The sequence below is a fragment of the Phoxinus phoxinus genome, assembly GCF_949152265.1.
Source record: "Phoxinus phoxinus genome assembly, chromosome: 6".
Classification (NCBI taxonomy): Eukaryota; Metazoa; Chordata; class Actinopteri; order Cypriniformes; family Leuciscidae; genus Phoxinus; species Phoxinus phoxinus.
The window spans coordinates 28,026,789-28,046,908 of record NC_136881.1 but is presented as its reverse complement, the minus strand read 5'-3'; the positions used below and the strand labels follow the sequence as shown (position 1 = coordinate 28,046,908).

General features: G+C 39.0%; 1 protein-coding gene across 2 annotated transcripts in view; it reads right to left on the bottom strand.

Annotated features, from left to right (window-relative positions):
* Positions 1–7,111, bottom strand: part of galntl6 (polypeptide N-acetylgalactosaminyltransferase like 6) — a 191,953-nt gene extending 184,842 nt beyond the window's left edge. For both annotated transcript variants that reach the window (XM_079615792.1, XM_079615794.1), the window contains exons 1-2: positions 6,763–7,111; positions 6,227–6,466 (exon numbers count right to left, since the gene is read on the bottom strand). In XM_079615792.1, the coding sequence (XP_079471918.1) occupies positions 6,227–6,361 (135 nt within the window). In that variant the 5' untranslated portion in view covers positions 6,362–6,466; positions 6,763–7,111. The remainder of the gene's footprint in view (positions 1–6,226; positions 6,467–6,762) is intronic.
* Between the last annotated feature and the right edge of the window lie 13,009 nt (positions 7,112–20,120).

The following is a 20,120-nucleotide window of genomic DNA, read 5'->3' as shown; positions in this document are numbered from 1 at the left end:
GACATCACCTAGCAAACATTCATCATAGTCAGTGCCTATTTTCCCCATTAAGAGATCAAAGATGTTCTGTGGGGCGTTAATTAAATTGGATAATGTTTCAAAATGACTAAAAAATATCCTAATAAGCATCAAGGTCTTTCTTGTTAGTAGGCCCAGCTGACTTTTTCTCTTTTTTCTCGGTCTGTGCCAATAAATTAAAGGGAGAGGGGGATAGAGACAAAGGCAGAGAGTAAAATGAGTTCATTTTTAAAGGAGAATAAATTAATTTGAAAATGTATTTTTGAGACCCTCGAACAAGCCTGGAGGATTTCCCGCAATATTAAAAGATACCAATCAAGTTCATTTGAAATGGTAAGAAGGTAAAATATTCACTGGAGTAATAAAATTATTTTTAAATAGTCTCTCGCTGTTGAAATATGATCTGGAAATACCAATACTCAGAGAAAAACTGAACCGTTTCCCACCGATCCACTGTGGATTAAACTCTCCACAGTTCCATTTTATTGCACTTGTTTTTTTAACAGTTACTTGCAATCAGAAGGGTTATTATATTATGTTATATTATATTATATTATATTATATTATAAACTTACTCAACATTGTTTTAAGTTTGCATATGCAAAATAAATTTATATTGACAAATACACAATAACAGTTGTAACAGTCCGTTTTAGTTAGTGAATATTTTTTTTATTTTACTGAGACAGTGTGAGCCACTTAAGTTGAGAATCAATTGAACTCAATGTTATTATGAGGTGAGAAAACATAGGAGTGATATGATTACTCCACAAAAATGAAAGCTCAAGAGAGCATGTAAGTCGATTAAATACACAAGATGAGATTGATTGTAAATCATCACTTCTAACAATAGAAAAACTGGATTGCTTCACATGACCTTTTCCACCTTATCCTTGAGAGAGGGGCCGGGGCTTGAATGATGAATAAACAGCAGGCACACAAATCATTTAAAAAATGACATAACCTTGAATCCAACTTCAACGTTGAGGTTATGAAAAGCTTTTATAATATTCCATCTGTACATGTAACTGACTGCTTTCTGTTTTAAACACGAGCTGTAGCCAAATGGCACATTTCCCTGCCAAAGATGAATGGAAAACAATGCTCTGAATTTCTGTAGCTCATCAAAACTTATTCAATAGTTTTGTTCCCCATAGTTTCCCATAATTAGGGAAATTGATTACAATGCATGCCAGCAAGTCTTAAACATTAATTCTCTGGTCAGCAAATATATGGCTCAAATAAATCATCAGAAGGTGATTCTAAATTGTGCATTCGCCACACATTTCGCATAACCACCCACTATCCCTCAGGTCTGATGATAACATCCTTTACTGGGCTACACCATTAAACTGGCCGCCCAATTTTACTGTATTTTTTTGCCAAAGACAAATATCACCTTACACTGCGGATTTTAATGCCATAAATCTCTACATGCTCAGAGAGGAGCCATAAAATATAACAGACCTCACTTTTCCTAGATAACAATCACTCGGGTGGAGGAGTCAGTGAAATCTGCCAGTTCAAACGGCCATAATTCAACGCAAAGAGCTTTCAGATCACCTCGGGACAAAGAGAAGATTAACACACTGCTGCATACAGACACTAACATAATGTACAAAAGCATTGACATACATAATGAAACATAAATAATACTAATACTATTACTCATTTACTACCATCCAGATGCCTATGTTTAGTGTGGATGCTTATTTTTGTGAACTATGGCTACTTAGTCTGCGTGAAAGATAGATTTAATGATATCATTATTTATTACAATTTGTTTTTGAATATTTCACATGCAGTAAATACAAAGACCTCTTTGGTCTGATCAGTATGAGCTATAGGTTCTCATTTAAAGTATGTGCTGCACACATAGGTACTGTAGTATTTTAAGGATTAATTACTGTAATACAACGACTGTTCTTGTTTTGCTGCTTCCTACGATAAATATGCTTGGACAAATTGGACAGCATAGTCATGAATATAATGTGGATTAGATAATGCTAATAACTATATATATTATATATTTTTCAAAACTACTCACCATCAAGGACAAACAAGGCCCATTTAAGAGCAGAAACAGCCATAAACTATGGAATTGTACATTAATTCAATTCATTCTAATCAGTACTCACTGAACAATCACGTGCATGGTCATTATAAGCGCGCGTGTGTGTGTGTGTGTGTGTGTGTGTGTGTGTGTGTGTGTGTGTGTGTGTGTGTGTGTGTGTGTGTGTGTGTGTGTGTGTGTGTGTGTGTGTCACTCTCATGGCTAAAGACCAAGAGAGAAAGTAAGAGCCCTTCAGAGGCTTTCAATCTCTTGTAATAGTGTTATTATCTTAATGGAGGTGCCAAACACACAAGACTGGAAAGGTCCGTGTCCCTTTGTTTTGTGAGCCTGAGAGTAAGTGGTTTTATATTACCCTGCTCTGCTATATGGCCGCCGCTCAATATGAAATGCGCATTACTCTTGGGAGCCACGGCGAACAGCCCGAGACATTGCTCCATCCTCACCTCATGAGGCACATCAGAGTAATCAAGTTTAAATTGTCTCTTTCTCGAGAGGGTCACGCTGCTGTTCATATTAAGGGCATGGGCCATCAAGTGCGACTGCAGGTGGTAATGACGGAGAGCAGAATGTTTAACATGAAATCAAAGTGAGTGTATGAAGGAAGGTGGGTTTTTGCCTTAGTGATGAAGTACAAGGACAAGCCGGACTCGCTCTCAAGTCCGAGTCCAAAACCATATTTTCTATGAATAGTCGAGACCAGCTTTTTAGAGTCCAAATGCTCCTGAAAAGGTTGTCTTGGAATCAGACTTGAGGACTACAACACTGTTTCACATGTTGTGATGCTGTTCTACATAAACCAAAGAAAAAATAGTCAGGCAGAAATCCAATTATCTTTACCCTTTTTCCTGGGAAGAACGCAATTACAGGAAGACAATGTGACGCTGATGACTTTCGATAACAGAATGCCATGGGATCGTGGAGAGAGAATATATGTTGTATGAGATTTGAGGAACGGACACTATCACTGCAAGGTGGAATATTCAATTACATCATATCTGACTGATCACTTGGCTGACCCCGTCCCTTAACACAGCACAATTTAATTTATATTCTGTGCAATGGAAATGATGAGGAGAAAAACACCTGTCCTTTTTCGAGCCAACATGGTCAGTATTAACTTGGATATCATCAAATCCATTCCATTTCCAAATTGAACCTTGCCCTCCCATCACACCGAATGGTTCTGCTTATTGCGGAATCCTCTCAATGCGTCCTGACAAGAACTGCAAACTATCCGAGAACTATACGATCTCCATACTTTGGTTATCCAAGCCTCTCTACAATACTATTTTGTTTGATCCTTCAGTGTCCCCAGACCACAATTCAGTTCAGATCATCTTGTGCACTCCTCACCCATCCTCTCACTGTCAGCTTGACGTGTACATTACCATAATGTATCTCTCCAGTATGACACTGAGGGTAATTGCAATTACTACATCTCTCTTCCCCTTGTCACTTTGCTGGCAAATGGAAAGCGACAATAATATCCCTACGTCTAGAATGACATAAACATGGTCGGCTTAAAAAACTGGAAAGCTTAAAGATTCTGAGGTCACCTTGCCCTCCACCTCTGTTGTGCTTCCACCCCAGGTAGTTAACAACGGCGAAGCTCTCGTTATCCACCGTGCTATCGGTGACAGTGTTGCCCGCACGCCGTTGTCAACACACCGACGAGCAGTAGCGCGTCGAGATAGAATTGCATAGACACTCTCTTCATAATGCTCGTGGGCAATGTCATGCTCAACGGAGGGCTCTTGTTAAGAGCTGAGGGAAGGTTATCAGTCCTGACACACGCTTATCAGCACACATCCATCTCGTAGCACTGGCGCTGTGCGCACCACCCACCGAAGTACACAGATGCTGTTTACCCGCGCCAGGAGTGGGCCGCCACAGCTAATTCAACATGATTGTCTCCCAAAGGACAGAAAGCCGAGATTTTGACGGGGAAGGAGGGACAGAGCTCAACGCACGTCTTCCCAGAAGAAAGGGAGCCGGTGCATTGAGTCTACGCTTCCCGTCGCTATTTTGTTAAACCTCGGTTAACATCACTGAGGGAGGATTTTTTGGGATTCGAGGGCTGATTCAATCATGGGTAATTGCTATCGGATAATAAAAAGGGACACACAAGGTGGGTTTATTCACCGGGATTCTTGGGGGCTTATTCACACAATATCTCTGCTGTCAATTATCTCTCCCGCTCTGACAGGTACACAATAACAGGCGCTGGGATCTTTCTATTGAGCTGGTAAACTCAAGCTTCTTTTGAGTCCGGAGAGTGTGTGACATGAGGGGATTGAGAGTCTGATTCCAGACTGCTCTCATCCCTGCGCTGCCCTCCCCATCCTTTTTTTTTCTAATGGAATACACTCTCATTCCACTAATCATATTCTCTTAAAAAACTGCTGAGGAATCAATAGTCCGCCTGATTTACTTCATTAGATGGCAATAAATATTCAGACGACAGAGTCTACATATTGAGTCCACTATCTGAGGCACTTGTAGATTGTTTCACCAAGCTTCTGCGCAACGGCCCACCTGTCACACCTACGAAGTTCCCACACTCAGAGCCAAGCGAGGTTGTTTTGCATGGAGAATGCCTATTTGAGGAAATCGGAAAGGGGAGGTCAGCAGAGAGCGAAAGGACAGCACCCTGCATTAGGTGCTCTGATATTTTTGGCCCTGTCAATATCGTGGTGCCTGCTCACTGGTTTAATTTTAATGAAGAGACTGGATTTGTGCAGTTGTGCTCGCCCAAGGCTAAAGTCATGCAACTCCGGCAAAACAAATGAGAAATGAGCAATTACAAGACGCAATAAACAGACTCAGCATTTTCCCTTGAGCGCTAGAACTACATCAGAGTTGCAGAAACCAAAAGCAACCAGGTACCCAAGGGTGGAATCAAATGAACCAACAGCACCCCTCGGCAGCCGGTTGAGGGGTACACACATACGTGGAGAGAGGGAATTCAGTAGACGGGAACGCTAATGCTGAGATGAATGTCATCTAGTAGTGATGTACGTAAGTGAGTGCAGCCAACCCAGCCCAAGTGATTTTCCACATGCAAGATGCTTTTAGGGGACTAAATATGTCACAATGGCATCTGGCTAAGAGAATCACTGATTGCACTCTCATCACAAGCAGCAGCCAGTTGCAGAGCAAATGAGCTTATGAATGTTGTTCTCTCAGAGCTAAACGTGATTAAGGAATTCAACCTATGAAAATGATGCTATAATCCCAAATCTCTTGAAGATAAAACATTCAGTAGGTTGAATTGTTCTCTCCGTCTCTTTGAGAGCATTAGCAGAGATCAACAATAAATATTCAATATTAGCATTAGATAGAGCTTCATCCTTTTCATTTCTGCACGCCTTGCATGGAAATGTTTTTTTTTTTTTTTTTGACTGGTGATTTATGTTTCCCCCAAGGCAAAACTGCTGACTTCTTAAGTACTCCTAAATGCATAATCTTGTGGGAGGCAAACACACAATAATGGCATGTTAACTATTCATTAACAACTGAACAAGGCGCATAAAGATGTGTTTTTGTATTCTAAAAGTTTAATTAGAGTACTGTTAGTTAGAGAAGATGGGATGTCAAAAGACACATTTCCCAAAACCTTAGATTGGTAACTAACAATTTTGATTAAAGTGAGGATGATAAACATTACCAACACTATATAATTGGCCAAACATAATAATGTAGAACATTTTCTAACTCTTTAAATAATGCGTATAATAAATTATTTTGCAAACAGACAAACTAACGTGAGGTATAATTAATCCTGAAAGCCCTTTCAATGAATTGATGCTGTGTTTAATAAATAAATTATGAAAATGTTAACACTTTTTAACATTTATTCAAAGAGAGAAAAGCCTATTGACTTGCGGCATTTCCAGTGATTTTGAAAGTAAAGATAGCTATAGTCTGGCATTAACTTTTTTTCTGGCATGAAGAATAAGTTGTTGTTGTTTCTTTTATAAAGAATGTGTTTCAGTACAGTACTAGTCCAGGTGAGCTATGGCTTATCTAGACTTGTTATTTACAGAGGTTATGCTGCATGCACCAGACTGATTGACAATAATAACTTACCCTATAAATGCTAGAGACACATAGATATCAAAGGTGTGTGCTCACCTGTTCTCCAGGCTCATGCGACTTCATAAGGTTCTTCTCTCTGTACATTGACCAAAGGCCGACGTTTGGCAGAAAAATTAAAGCCACCATGAATAGAAATGCCATCTGCAGAACGCGCTTTTGCCTTCTCTTCATTTTGAAGACGCAAATGAGACACAATCCAGCGCTAGATATACGCGAGTATGCCGTTTGTGGACTCAAGCTCCGTATCCCTCCTCGCAGAAGACGACAAACTTTCACCTGTGAGGAAGACAGAGTCGCCGCGTCATATAAACAAACACTCCTAAATGAAACGAAGCAACATAGTGTTTTATTACGCGCAATAATATCAGGCTCGTGAGCAACACTAGCTATCGCTTAACTGACATAGACAATTAAGCAAACATTAACTGAACACTCTATAGAATAAGCATAGATTATCAATAATTGAGACATTTCTGTAACAGCCACTATCGCTAAGACAAAACTGCACGAGCCTGCTTTTATCATTCCCGCGAGACGCAACGAGCGAAAGCAATACTATGAAAAGGACTTACAGTAGAGGGTTATTTGCATGTTGAGACATATATGTTGTTCGGCAATCCCCTCTCCTTTGTTGAAGACACGCAAGGGCAACGTTTCCGAGTACGATAATTGCTGAACAACGACGAGCGCTGCGTTTTTATCTGTGGCAATGCGCTCGAGATCAAATTTGAAATCGTCTCGTGCTCTTCATTAAAACCCTCGCGCGCGTACCACCTACTGAAGGTTTACGGATTTATTCCCTCTTTCCTCCTTAGGCGACTTCTCAATGCCCTCAGCTTTTAGATATTGCGGTTTTAAACCACGTGTGATGCGCATTAATATGAAAACATCCTCGCAGCCGGGCGATGCTTTTCGAAGTGTGGGACAGCACAGTGTAGCAGCAGTCTTTACACCAAATACGAGCTCTCAGAGTAAAGAGGTGAGGGATTCTTAGGTTTGAGCTGTTGAGCTGTAGCTCTGCTTCTTTTGTGTTCGTAAGTTCAACTCAATAACCCCGTGAAACTCTAGCTATTCTGGTGACATTATTTTGGCGGTAACACTCTAGTCCAACTCTCACTATTAACTAGTAGCTTATTAGCATGCATAAAGCACATATTAATGCATTATTCTGCATGACATTAGCCTATTCTACATCCCTAATCCTATACCAAATCCTTAAACGTAACAACTATCTTGCTAATTATTTAACTATAACTATATAGTTATAGCCCTAATCTAAAGTGTGACAATTTTGGCTACTTCTATAACTATAATAAAATACAGTTTTGTTTATTTTATTTGTTTTACCTTTGAAATGAAGAAGTCACAGAAGTAATGCATTTCATGACATGTTATGCATCACATTATTTATATAATTTTTGTTAAGATATATGCACACATTATGGTCTTTTATTTTGCATTGAAAGTAATCTAGTTAATATTTATTGCATTCTTTGTTAACACTTCACAATATCTCAAATGTTAACATTAGTTAATGTATTAACTAACATGAACGAACAATGAGCAATAGATTTGTTACAGTATTTATTCATCTTTGTTAGTGTAATAAAATCCAGCTTATCATTGTTTGTTCATGTTAGTACAGAGTGCACTATAACAATGTTAACAAATACAACTTTTGTTTTTTAATAATGTATTAAGTTTTGAAATTAACTTTACAAATGCTGTAGAAGTATTGTTATTTTTTTTTGTTTATGTTAACTAAATTTGTTAATGTTAAGTTAACTAATGAAAACTTATTGTAAAGTGTTACACATTATTTGTGTGTGTGTGAGACGCTGTGCTTTGTCTATACATGTTCATTAACTTCTTTTTTTTTCTCCTGAAAAATTCCGAACACTTTAGGGTTCAGTTCTCACTATTAATTCGTTGCTTATTAACATGCATGACTAGAATATTGGCTGTTTCACTTACAAAGCACATAATGTTATTAATAGCTTATTCTGCATGACCATACATCCTTTAATTCTATACAATATCTCAATGTAACAACTACCTTATTAACTGTTAAAAGGCAGTAATAAAGAGTTGATTGAGGCAAAAGTCATAGTTAATAGTTAGTAGTGAAAATTAGACCCTGAATCAAAAAAATACCAAACATTTTAACGAATTTTAACTTTCTGGAGTCTAAAAAGTACTAAAAAGTGTAACTTTTTAGTAGTGTAACTTTTTAGTAGTGCAGCATATACACTGTATTAGTTAATGATTTTGTTGTTATTTAATTATACTAATTATTATAAATTCGTATGTTCACTGTGCTTCATTAGAATCATTCATTCTGATGCTGTTCTCTAAGAATCATTTATCCCGAATAAGTTAAACAAGACAGACTTATGATTATGATCTTTTTTTTTTTTTTCTTGGAATAAATTCATATTGAATAGGCATGCATTTCTTTGAAGTTGTTTATTTATTGTTGAATGCTGCTATACTTGATGGGAACGAAAGGCCGACAGATGGGGGTGGGCTGGGGGTACGCTTATGCCAAAGGCAACTGCAGCACAGCATATGGAGACAGCATACACAAGGGATCACCTGATGTTTCTAAGTGAATTGCAGAACTTCATGAATTTTGTCAATACCAGGTTGGATCTGGTCCTGAATATTGATACACAATCTAACCAAAATCGTTTCCCTTGCTATAGTAAATAAAATATACAAAAATAAACTTTGTGCTGGTAAAGTTTGAATTTCTAACACCACCAACAGAGGGGGCCATTAGGCACAGCCTGCTCTAAAAATAGTCTATGCAATGTACTGCAGAATTACAAATCACATTGCAATATTTTAGAAGTAACATGTATGCTGCATTTGTGCTATTCCACTCAAGCAAAGCTTCAGCCTGGTTGCTTCAGCACCATGGACAGCGATTTCCAGCCACATTAAAATAGGGTAACTTAAGCTTAGAGGCAATGTGAAAATATGACTCTGCCTCTCTACTCAGAACTTTACATTTAATCTACCTCTTTTTGAAAACATATAGAAAATCCTTCAAGTAAATACAATCTCAAATCTACCTGAAAAGACACAATGGCAAACATCTTCCCGAGGCATCAGGCAGCACGCACGCTTGAGAAAATCATTAGTTCGAGGCAAAAATTCACTATGTCCCCTCTTTGTCTTAATTATTACGGTGCAGCACATCAGTCAAACCATTTGATGCAGCATATTGACTTTGACAAAGAAGAATGAGCCATCTCAATCTTCCACATAAATTAAATTCTGCCTGTGGCTTTGCAAGAGAGGGGGAAAGAAAGCAGGTTTTATGATGCTCACAATGTGAGAAGTGTGATAACATCACCACTGTTGTTCTGATAGAAAACAAGAATGCAATTACTTTTTTCATATTGTTTCAGCAATAAAAAAATATTCGTGATAAAATACAATGTATTTCTTATTTTATGAACTAGACACAATCCCTCCACTTCTAGAGACAATGTGACTGACTTGTACACCTTACAAACATCGAAATGTATGAAGAAAGAAAATCAGTTTAACAGGTTTATCCGTTGCAAAAAAACAAGACAAAAACCATCTAGACTCATGCAAGACTGAACCTAAATTGAACTGAAAGGTGTTAAGGGATCAACATATGACAGTGTAAAAATGCATCAGCTGGACTTGATCATTTACTCATTAGTAATTTCTAACACTGTATTTGTGACAACTTGCTACTATTTGCGACAGTAAGTTTACTCAGCGTCTCAAAGCCACAAATAGATGTTCACAGGGAGTGTTGTTAGCTCTAAGGTCAAACCAAAGGGTCTGCTACGACATTACCCCTGGAGAAAATTGGGGTCAAATGCCAAGGTCTTACATTTGGTTTACACTGTAACTGTCATTTTACAGGATTTGACTCTACAGCCCTCTGGGTATGCGCTTTTGTTTTTAGTCTACTATGTAACTGTGAGTTTGACTGTCTACTCTGTGTCCCTTCAAAAAAAAATATATATAATTATTCCAAGCCATCAACCAGCCTACCCAAGATCCCCAAGTAAACTGTCTTGCGCGCAAAATTAATGCACCATAAAGGAAGTGACATAAATAAATGGTTGGGATGAATATTGGATGACAGCCACACACAAATCACAGCACAAATATAGTTTCCATAAAATGTATTCAGCATCAGAGTAAACTGATGAAGTGACAGATAATGCTAATATGCTAAGGGCATGCTAATATTCAGCAGTCATGTGTGCAGATGCTGTGGAGGACAAGCACAATAAGTTATTCTAATCACAACGCAATGTGCTAAATGCCATGCCTGCAGCTAATTGTGAAATGTGACAAATGAGTGTTCATCTGAGGAGAAACAGACAAATTGTTTGCCTAAGAGTGTACATTTGAAGGATTTTAGGGGGTGGGGGTGGGGGGGGGGGGGGCAGACAGCTTTTTGTGCATATAACATACAGCTTTTTGTGCATATAAACAAACACACACTGAAATCTGTCTGTTTATAACAGCCTATAAATGATACGGCAACTCAAAACAAGGGAAAGTGTCATCCATAGACCTTATTCACAGCAGCGCCCATCTTTATTTTTAACAGGACTGAAAGTGAGGCTGTGAGGGATAGACATCCGAAATCGCATACTTCCCTACTATAAAGTAGGTAAAAAAAGTATGTGACAAAATAACTATGAGTAGAGTGGAAGTACCTGGATGTACTATTACTTCCGGCGAGATTCTGAAGTTTGCATATAATGGACACTTTCCCATGAGGCCAGGGGAGAGGATTTGTGAATGCCAGTGAAGAGATGCAACTGACGCTGGTAGGTCACATGATAATGACAGCATAGCCAATGTAGTACATTCGGATTACATTCATACTACACACATTCATACTATATAGAACATACTTTTTTAAAGGTTGTGAATTAATTACTTATTCAAAAGAAATAACTACTCAAGAGAGTATGCGATTTCACACGCAGCCACAGGCTATATCTCTTCAGTGGGTTGTACTGTTATGTAATGTGTTTTTGGATTTCACTGCTGACGAAACACTGCAAAAATATCTTTCCAAGCAGTTTCAAGAGACAAAAAACTCCAGACAACATGAGCTGTGGAAAATTAGGAGCTTTATACAACTTTTTTTTTTTTTTTTTTACACTGGATGCCATTGAAAAAAAGTATATCCCTCACAGCCTCGCTTTCATACCTGCCATGGTGCTGCTCTGAGTAAGGTCTATATCAACACTGGACAGTACATGTGCATTCCTTGTGAATTTACAGGAAATTTCCATCATCCTAAATTAGACTCCAATCCGAAGGGAGTGTACAGTTAATGTTCAGTTTGAAGGGCACTGCAAACTAGCCTGGCTCCGCCCTCCTACGTACTTCCGCTCAATTTTCATTTTCCTTCAGTACTAGGTCTGGGATTGTGGTATATTCTTGGGTTTTCTCCGATCAATTTTTTGCAGGTCCAATCAGCGAACAGAGGGAGTGACTGAGAACGATGACGTTGAGGTTGTGCGCTAGTTTGAGTCGTCATACGTCACGACCAAACGTTAGTGATTGGTCATGGCAGATCCGGAGTGACTCTTGGGAGATCCAATAGTTTTAAACTTCAACAGAGTACCCGCCTTCAAGGAAGTTAACGCTTGTCAATGGAGAAAGGCCTGGTAGAACCAGGCTAACTGCAAACAGCATCAGGAACAAATGTACATCAATATATCACATTAGATGGAACTGTACGTTTCTGCTACGGAAAAATACAGATCCTGTGCTTGTCGGGATAGTTCACCCCAAAATTTAAATTGTGTCATTACTTACTCACCCTCAAGTTGTTCCAAACCTGTATGAGTTTCTTTTTTCTTCCTTCTTTTGCGTTCAACAGAAGAAAGAAACTCATACAGGTTTGGAACAACTTAAGGGTGAGTAAGTAATGACAAAATGTTAATTTTGGGGTGAACTATCCTTTTAATCCCATTTACTGCATTCACGCCCTTTCATAATTACTAGATGACGACCTAGCTGTTCTACGTTGTTCATGTTTCTCAGACTAGAAATGATGCCTATCTACAGCAACACTTTTAATGGCATAATGAATCAGTGTATTCCCCAGTGTAACCACAGTACATCAAGTAGCAATGTTACGCAAATGCATTATTAATAAACTTAAACTTTAATTAGCGGACATTAGACAACTCTGTGCTAGCCACAGTTAACTGTGTTGTATTAAATTTTTTTCAGATTATTCTATAAACATGTTACAAAACCCTGCGTAACTACATTGTATTGCTGAAGCTGCTATTGTGAGTGTTATCACATGATGTTGCAGTGGTTAGGTGGTACAAGTTTACAAGTTGTAATTATGAGTTCTAGAACGACGTGAATGTTTTTTTGGAATCTCCATGAGTGCACGTGAATGCACTTTCCATCCACCTTATTTGTCAATGCAAAAGTAAACTATTTCATGTCAATGTGCAAGCTATTGTTAAATAACTTAAAGAATAACAATGTGCAGCAACTGGTTAAAACCACTAAAAGGTGCTACAAACCATTGCCTATACATTTGCAATATCAATCAGCATTATGGATTGTTTTTCCAATGGAAGCCTTGCGCATAAAAATCAACATTCAACGCTCTTACAGGTATGTTAAGATTATGATGGATGTCACCGCAGAGACTCTTTCTGGTTTCATACGAACCCATATTAATATCACTGTACTTTTTTGTAGTATTTGTCTTGTTGCTAAGGTGATTATTATGTACTGTACATTGTAATAGAGTGATTTGTTCTCATCAGAAGCTTTAAGGTAATACATATCTTGATAATGGAGACCAAATATATCTATTTTTAGACTATCACAATCATTATATATATTGGCTACACTATGCAGAGAAATAAATATGCAGATAATTGTTAAAGATAAAAGTTTTAACAAGAGTAGGCATCTAAAATTTCCAAGAAATCTACTTAAATATAAACAATAAGTTAAACTGTGGCAATTTTCAGTAACACTTTGATTCATATATCAGAAAATCACCACAGGGACCCAGGGCGAAACACAAACTTTGTTCATTAGACAGCCCTTTGAAGTGGAAATAGGCCTTGACAGACTGTACGAATTCATAAATCATTTCACAAAGGGCTGAACGATTTCATAACATTCATTCGCCTGGGTAGAAGAAGGTCATATTTAATAGGGAATGTGCCAGTATAGTTACTAAAGTGTTAACATCAATACAAAAGAAATGTTAATGGATGCAAGACCTCACGCAAAATCTGGAGTGGTGAGCGATTCCATGGCTGTTCTGCACAGCCCTTCGTTGTGCAACCTTTCTAGCAGGTGTTACGGTTCCAGTGTACATGGCTGAGGTCTATTCACATCACCATGTTCTCCACGCTGAACAGAGGAAATGACTGCCGAGAGCAGAGAGAACGAAGCCCTACTTAATCCCTCTTGACTGGGAACAGGGATTTCCTCTTACGCTTGTTAACCGGACACTGCTCGACACAATACTTCACGGAACGCATCTAAAATTCCCATCTACAAAATATACTGCCGGCACAACACTAATGTTTCACGGGCCTTTTTTGTAGAGACTAGACAGCTTCGCTTCATTTCACAAGAACACGGATCTAGATTTGGTGATATTTTGGATGGATTTAGAACTGGAGAACACTGAGGCAAGCGATTAAAGAAGTGTCAATCAACAACACAGGATTAAATGCACACGTCATTAACAATATATGACAGAGATTTGATTTTCCTGACAGCAGAGCATCTGTGCCTCCTAGATGAGGCGAGTGGGCTGGATCGGTGCTGCTGCTGCTGCTGCAGTTCTTTGAGCACAGGTCTACCGCAAGAGATGAAAGCTGAGGATAAACCAGACAGTTGCCGTTCAAATGGATGCTGCTGCTGCCTGCATGTGCAGTGATAAGGAAAAGGACAGCGTGAGAGCCCTCCAGAGCCCGCTGGAAAAGAACACCCAGGTTCAGCTTCAATCGAAAATAAATCTCCCGACTGAGTTTTAGACAGCATAGCAATGGTCCTCAAATGGGGAGAGAGGAGTGACAGTGCATATCACATGACCAGAGATCATAATCTGGACCAAATACTTCTCGAGGTTACTTTAGTTGATCATTTGTTTACTTTACTCTATATATGTATGTATGCATGTGTGTATGTATTGCACAGTATGTATGTATGTATTGTACTGTATGCATGTATTGTTCTGTATGCAATAATGTATGAATGTGTGTTTGAGTGCGTGTGTGTGTGTGTGTGTGTGTGTGTGTGTGTGTGTGTGTGTGTGTGCGCACGTGTGTGTGTGTGTGTGCGTGCGTGTGCGTGCGTGTGTGTGTGTGTGTGTGTGTGTGTGTGTGTGTGTGTGTGTGTGTGTGTGTGTGTGTGTGTGTGTGTGTGCGCGTGTGTGTGTGTGTGTGTGTGTGTATGTATTGTACTGAATAAATTACTTAAGAAATTAATTGATTGAATTAATAAATCTGTACTTCAGATTACAGTCTTCAATTTCAATTATGAACAATAATTTTGGTAGATCATGAATTGTTTTGTATGAAAATGTTTGTTTTATGTTAGCAAACTAGCTTTTTTATTATGCATATTTGACTGATTTGGTAGTTTCTTTAAAAACTAAATCTGTTATTTATTATAGATAGATTGATATATTGATATATTGATTGATTGATTGATTGATTGATTGATTGATTGATTGATTGATTGATTGATTGATTGATTGATTGATTGATTGATTGATTGATTGATTGATTGATTGATTGATTGATTGATTGATTGATCGATTCACTCATTGGTTTTCTTTGATTCACTTTCTTCGCCAAGAGAGGGAAATCTTCTTTCTGAATGCTTTGGTACCAAAAGTTGTGTGCCTGAAATTAGTAGCAAAACTTTTCGTGTATCAGATTTATTACACCTATTGTGGCGAATCAATTTAACACCAGGTCTATAAATTACATTGTGGAGCTGTGCTTTCGATCAGCCAGAAACGTCAATCCTGAAAATGGAGGGGGAAAGAAGGTCTCATTCCGCCGAAGTCCACCTCTGTTCTCAAAAGATTTATAACTTTGATAAACATCCACCACTCAGCAGGGAAACTACCAGACATACAAGAAAAAGATACATTAGATGGCTTCAAAAGAGATCATATGTCCTTGGCTGTCAAAGAGCAGACTTGAGTACAATCGGAAATGTCTGGTGGGACTTTAACATAGCTGCCCGTCAAAGAAAAAACACAGGGCCTTGTATTGAAAACATCAAAAATGCACACTTTTCTCTTTTATCTCTGTTGGAAACAATTCAAGTTCTGTTTTTGTGAAGGTCAGATCAGTCGTTTAGGCTGCTTGTGTTATGTGCTGACTTTGCAAGACATGGGCACTATAGTTCTAGAATTATAGGATATTAAGGAATGTAACCTACACCCTGGTACCAACATTTACAGTAAATCGTCCAATTTTTTTACAATTTGAATTTTAGAGACATTTGATCTCATGCTGTTAAAGCATGAGTTTTTAAAAAATGTGCCATTTGATACTGACACAAAAAACATACAATAATCCTACACTTTAATGAACAAACTACTTGAATTTGGATTGCAATAGTGCTGAATTTGCGATCACACACACAGACACATCGTGATCTTAGGGCTTGAACATTGTCCCCCAAAGTGCTTTGAAGTGCCATATTAACATTCATTTCGCTGATGAAGTTTTTTTTTAGTTTTTTTTAAGCACAAAGAGTGTGTTTCCATTTAAGCGAGCCTCTGGCTCCAGGCTTAGCCTGAGGACACAGGCTACCTTCTGATCCAGTCTGCCAAAATCAAGAGATTAGGTTTCAGAGGGTCCCTAGTGAGAAAACTTGAGTGTTCAATTGAAAAGCACAGTCTATAGTCATCCGTTTCACCCTTATGGTGAAAGGCAATGTGAAAATTGTAGCTGCCTATTGATTGTATGCACCAGCAAAATAAAGACACATAAAAGTGATTCAGTCCAAAATCATCAGGTTTACATATTATTGTGGTTTTGATCAATGTTGGTGGCTTTTTTTAACCGACATAATTATGCATATCTGAGGTGCCTCAATAACAGAGATTGGCACCATTATGTGAGAAGCTAGTTTATGCAGGTTTGTTTTAATGACTCAATAAAAAGCGAAGTGCAAAAGAGCCGTCCATGACTGGTCCTTCAAACAAAATGGCTGTATAAATACTCTTATATAGGCCTGTAATGCAATGTGATTCATTTCGACTTCATGAAAAATATATTTAACTGCTCATTTGTGTTTTTCATTGTTGAAGTTTGTCCCAAGGGAAATGTACTCTATTATATTATCCTGAACATGTCTGAAATGACAAATTAGACTGTCCAGTGTGCACCATTATGGAACACCGACGTAAATGAGCTGTTGGCATTGTCACATTTTGGCTTCTGAAACGTCTTAATAGTATGAAAAATGTCTAACATAAAATCCATCAAACATTCAAACAGAATGCTCAACTGTGTTCATCAAAATGCACACTAACTAGACTATTCCTTTTTGTATTATCCATCCGTGTTTATGGAGACAAATAAAGCGTAAAAACAACAGTGCTATGACTTCTGCTGAACCCAAAATACTATTTGTTGAGCATAATAAACATAAACTAGATTGCATGAGATGGTATTTTCTATAAAGACACTTTCCACCAACACCGCACGCAGACTGAATTTACGGGGCAAAAGCTAAAGGTGGGAAAAAATGTCCCTTGCAGTAACATGAGACGGACGGCGGCTGGCAAATAGCTCTAATTTTGTGGGTGAAAATAGATAGGAATGCATAACTAAATGTCGGGCACCATCTTTCTCTGCATGACAGCTCTCCCGCTGGGCATCTCTCTCTCTCTCTCTCTCTCTCTCTCTCTCTCTCTCTCTCTCTCTCTCTCTCTCTCTCTCTCTCTCTCTCTCTCTCTCTCTCTCTCTCTCTCTCTCTCTCTCTCTCTCTCTCTCTCTAACATGCTCTCTTCAACCTTTTGGAGGTGGGAAATCTATTGAATTTCAATTTCTTCTTCTGTGGGAAAGAATACCCCTGAGGTAGAATATTTGACACAGGTACATCGCTGGAATGAAATGATATCTATATCAGGCTCTGGGAGACCACGTAAGGGCGAGAGCAACTTCCTTTTGCTTACATCATATTACAAAAAAAGGCCATTAGGTATCAGCCAGTTGGCATGTGTTGGAGATAAAAAAGAGATAAATTGTTGCTAGACAATAAAAAAAGCTTGATGTACATGTGGTGGGTATTTAAATTTGTGCTATTTGACCACTGACCCATTAGTAGGTTGAATTACCACCCTTTAAACAGGTGTTATTTTGTCCACTAGTGTTGTCAGTTTTATCCCACCACCTCAATACTCATGGGATGGAGCGACGGTCCAGGTGAGAAGCTTGGCCTTGTTCATTACTCTTCATTAGTGTGGACTTCATCCCTCAGTGGGACTCTGTGACGTGATCAGGGGAGAGCTGTATTTTATTCGCTTCGTAGATTTCCTGCCCTCAGTGTGATAATGAGCCCATCACATACTCTGTGTTCATGGGTCACAGACGTCATTTCCCTCTGCATTCTCTGTGCACAGTGTGCTGTCCATTCTTTCCTCGGGCCCTGAGGCCCTTTAAGTCTCCGCGGCTATTTGACATTCCTGTCTGCAAAGCTTCTCTTTACGTCTCATGGCGCCTAGCGGGCCGGAGTCGTTTGTCTCAGTCGAGCCAATGAGACATAATCATTCACCTTCCGCTCAAGAGTTCTGCACTTTGACTTTAAATTAGTGCCGGAGAACCTGAGGATACCGGAGAGAGCTGATTGCGAGCAGATGTTACAAGCAAAACAAAGCTATGTAATGCAACACTTAGTTTAGTCGTGGCATCAAGCACATTCATAAATCCAGTGCAAAAAGATGTCAATCAAACTGGAGAATCTGATATTCCTAGGAAGCAGTAATTAATGCTAATTAGCCAATAATGGTAGTGATTAACCAATTTGAATGTGAATATGTGACTATACCAAATAGTTTTTGATCATGCTTTTGAGACTTCTCCCCCCCCCCCAATTATCAGGATTTTAACTGTAATGACTGAAATTGGGGTTCGGAACAAGTTGATACCCCTGTCAAATACCCCTGAGGTAGAATATTCCCTTGCTCCATAGGACAGCATTTGTGGCAAAATTGATCACCACAAAACAAAACAAAAATTCCACTTTTCCATTTTCCACGAAAAATATTGCATTAAAGTTGAGGGACTATCCATGTTGCTAAGTGAATGGGACCAATATTCAGAAAAATCGAACATTTGATTGAAGTCGAATAGTGGGGAAACAAGGTCTTATCACAAAACAACTTTATTTTTATTTTTAGACTGAAATATGTGTATTTCACAATAATTGGCACCCCTTATTTTAATACTCTGTGCAACATCCCTTCGCAAAGATAATGCATGATAAGGTTGATGATGAACATATGACAAGAGATCTGAGACCATTCATCAGATTCAGAGGTCCATGCTTGTGGACTCTTTTCCTCTGCTCATCTCAAGGTTTTTTGGGGGGTTTGGGTCAGTGGATTGCTATGTCCATGGCAAAACCTACATTCTTTGGTCAGTAAACTATTCTGTTGTTTATTTTGAGATGTGCTTTGAATCATTGTCATGCCGGAAGATCCAACCACGGCCCAGTTTAAGCTTCCTGACAGGGTCAGTCAAGTGTTTATAATTGATGGTACTTGATGGAAGTTGTCCACTGTCTCTGGAAGAAAATTACCCCCGCTGCATTAAAGATCAACCACCATACAGTGGGGACGAGGTACTTTTCTACATAGTTATGTCTATACCCACCTCTGGGGCCATATGTATTAGCCACTCAGAGTAAAATGTTAGTCTTAAGTGTAACAATTCTAAGAATGAACTAAGAACTTCTCCCACTCTACAAAAGCAATGCTCTAACTGCAGTATTGAAAGAAATAATGACATTTTGGGGGACTAAATAAATGCATCAGTGCACTGGTGATAACTTGGGCTCATCAGTCCACAGTAAGCAGGGGTCTTAAATATAACTATTGTGGCACTAACGAAACCAAACATACAAAAGTTATGTCCTGATGGGGAAATTTGTTTTTTAATTACCCTAAAAGTTTGATTAAACCATCAAAATAATAAAAATTATGTCTGCATAATTTGGCATGTTTGATTGCGTTATCACAACTAAAACAATTGACTCCAAGCACAACACAATATGCTTAAAAATTATCCCCGCAACAGCACCTCCCTAGCCAATTCCTCTGGGGAAGGACCTCCTTTCTCAGAGACGGGGCACACTATGGCACCCTCGTCCCGATCTTTGTAACCTCCACGTGTGGCTCGTGGATGAGACGAGGCAGGTTTGAGTACCCTATCACTAGCGGTGGTGGCTACCATCACTTCCGCTAGAGCATCGTCCACAAGACATGCCTATGTGTTGAAGTGGAACCTCTTCATCAACTGGCGCTCTTCTCGCCGAGTAGATCCAACGAAATGCCCGATCAGTGTCGTGCTTTCCTTCCTGCAAGAAGAGTTGGAGCGAAGGCTGTCTCCCTCCACCCTAAAAGTGTACGTTGCCACTATCGCCGCACATCACGACACAGTCTAAGGTAAATCCGTGGGAAAGCACGACCTGGTCATCAGGTTCCTGAGAGGAGCGAGGAGACTGAATCCTCCTCGCCCTCCTCTCATTCCCTCTTGGGACCTCTCAATGGTTTTAACTGCCTTGCAGAGTGCTCCTTTTGAGTCTCTGTAATCAGTGGAGCTTAAGTTCCTGTCAATTAAGACAGCGCTCCTGGTTGCATTGGCCTGCATCAAGAGGGTAGGGGACATGGTTA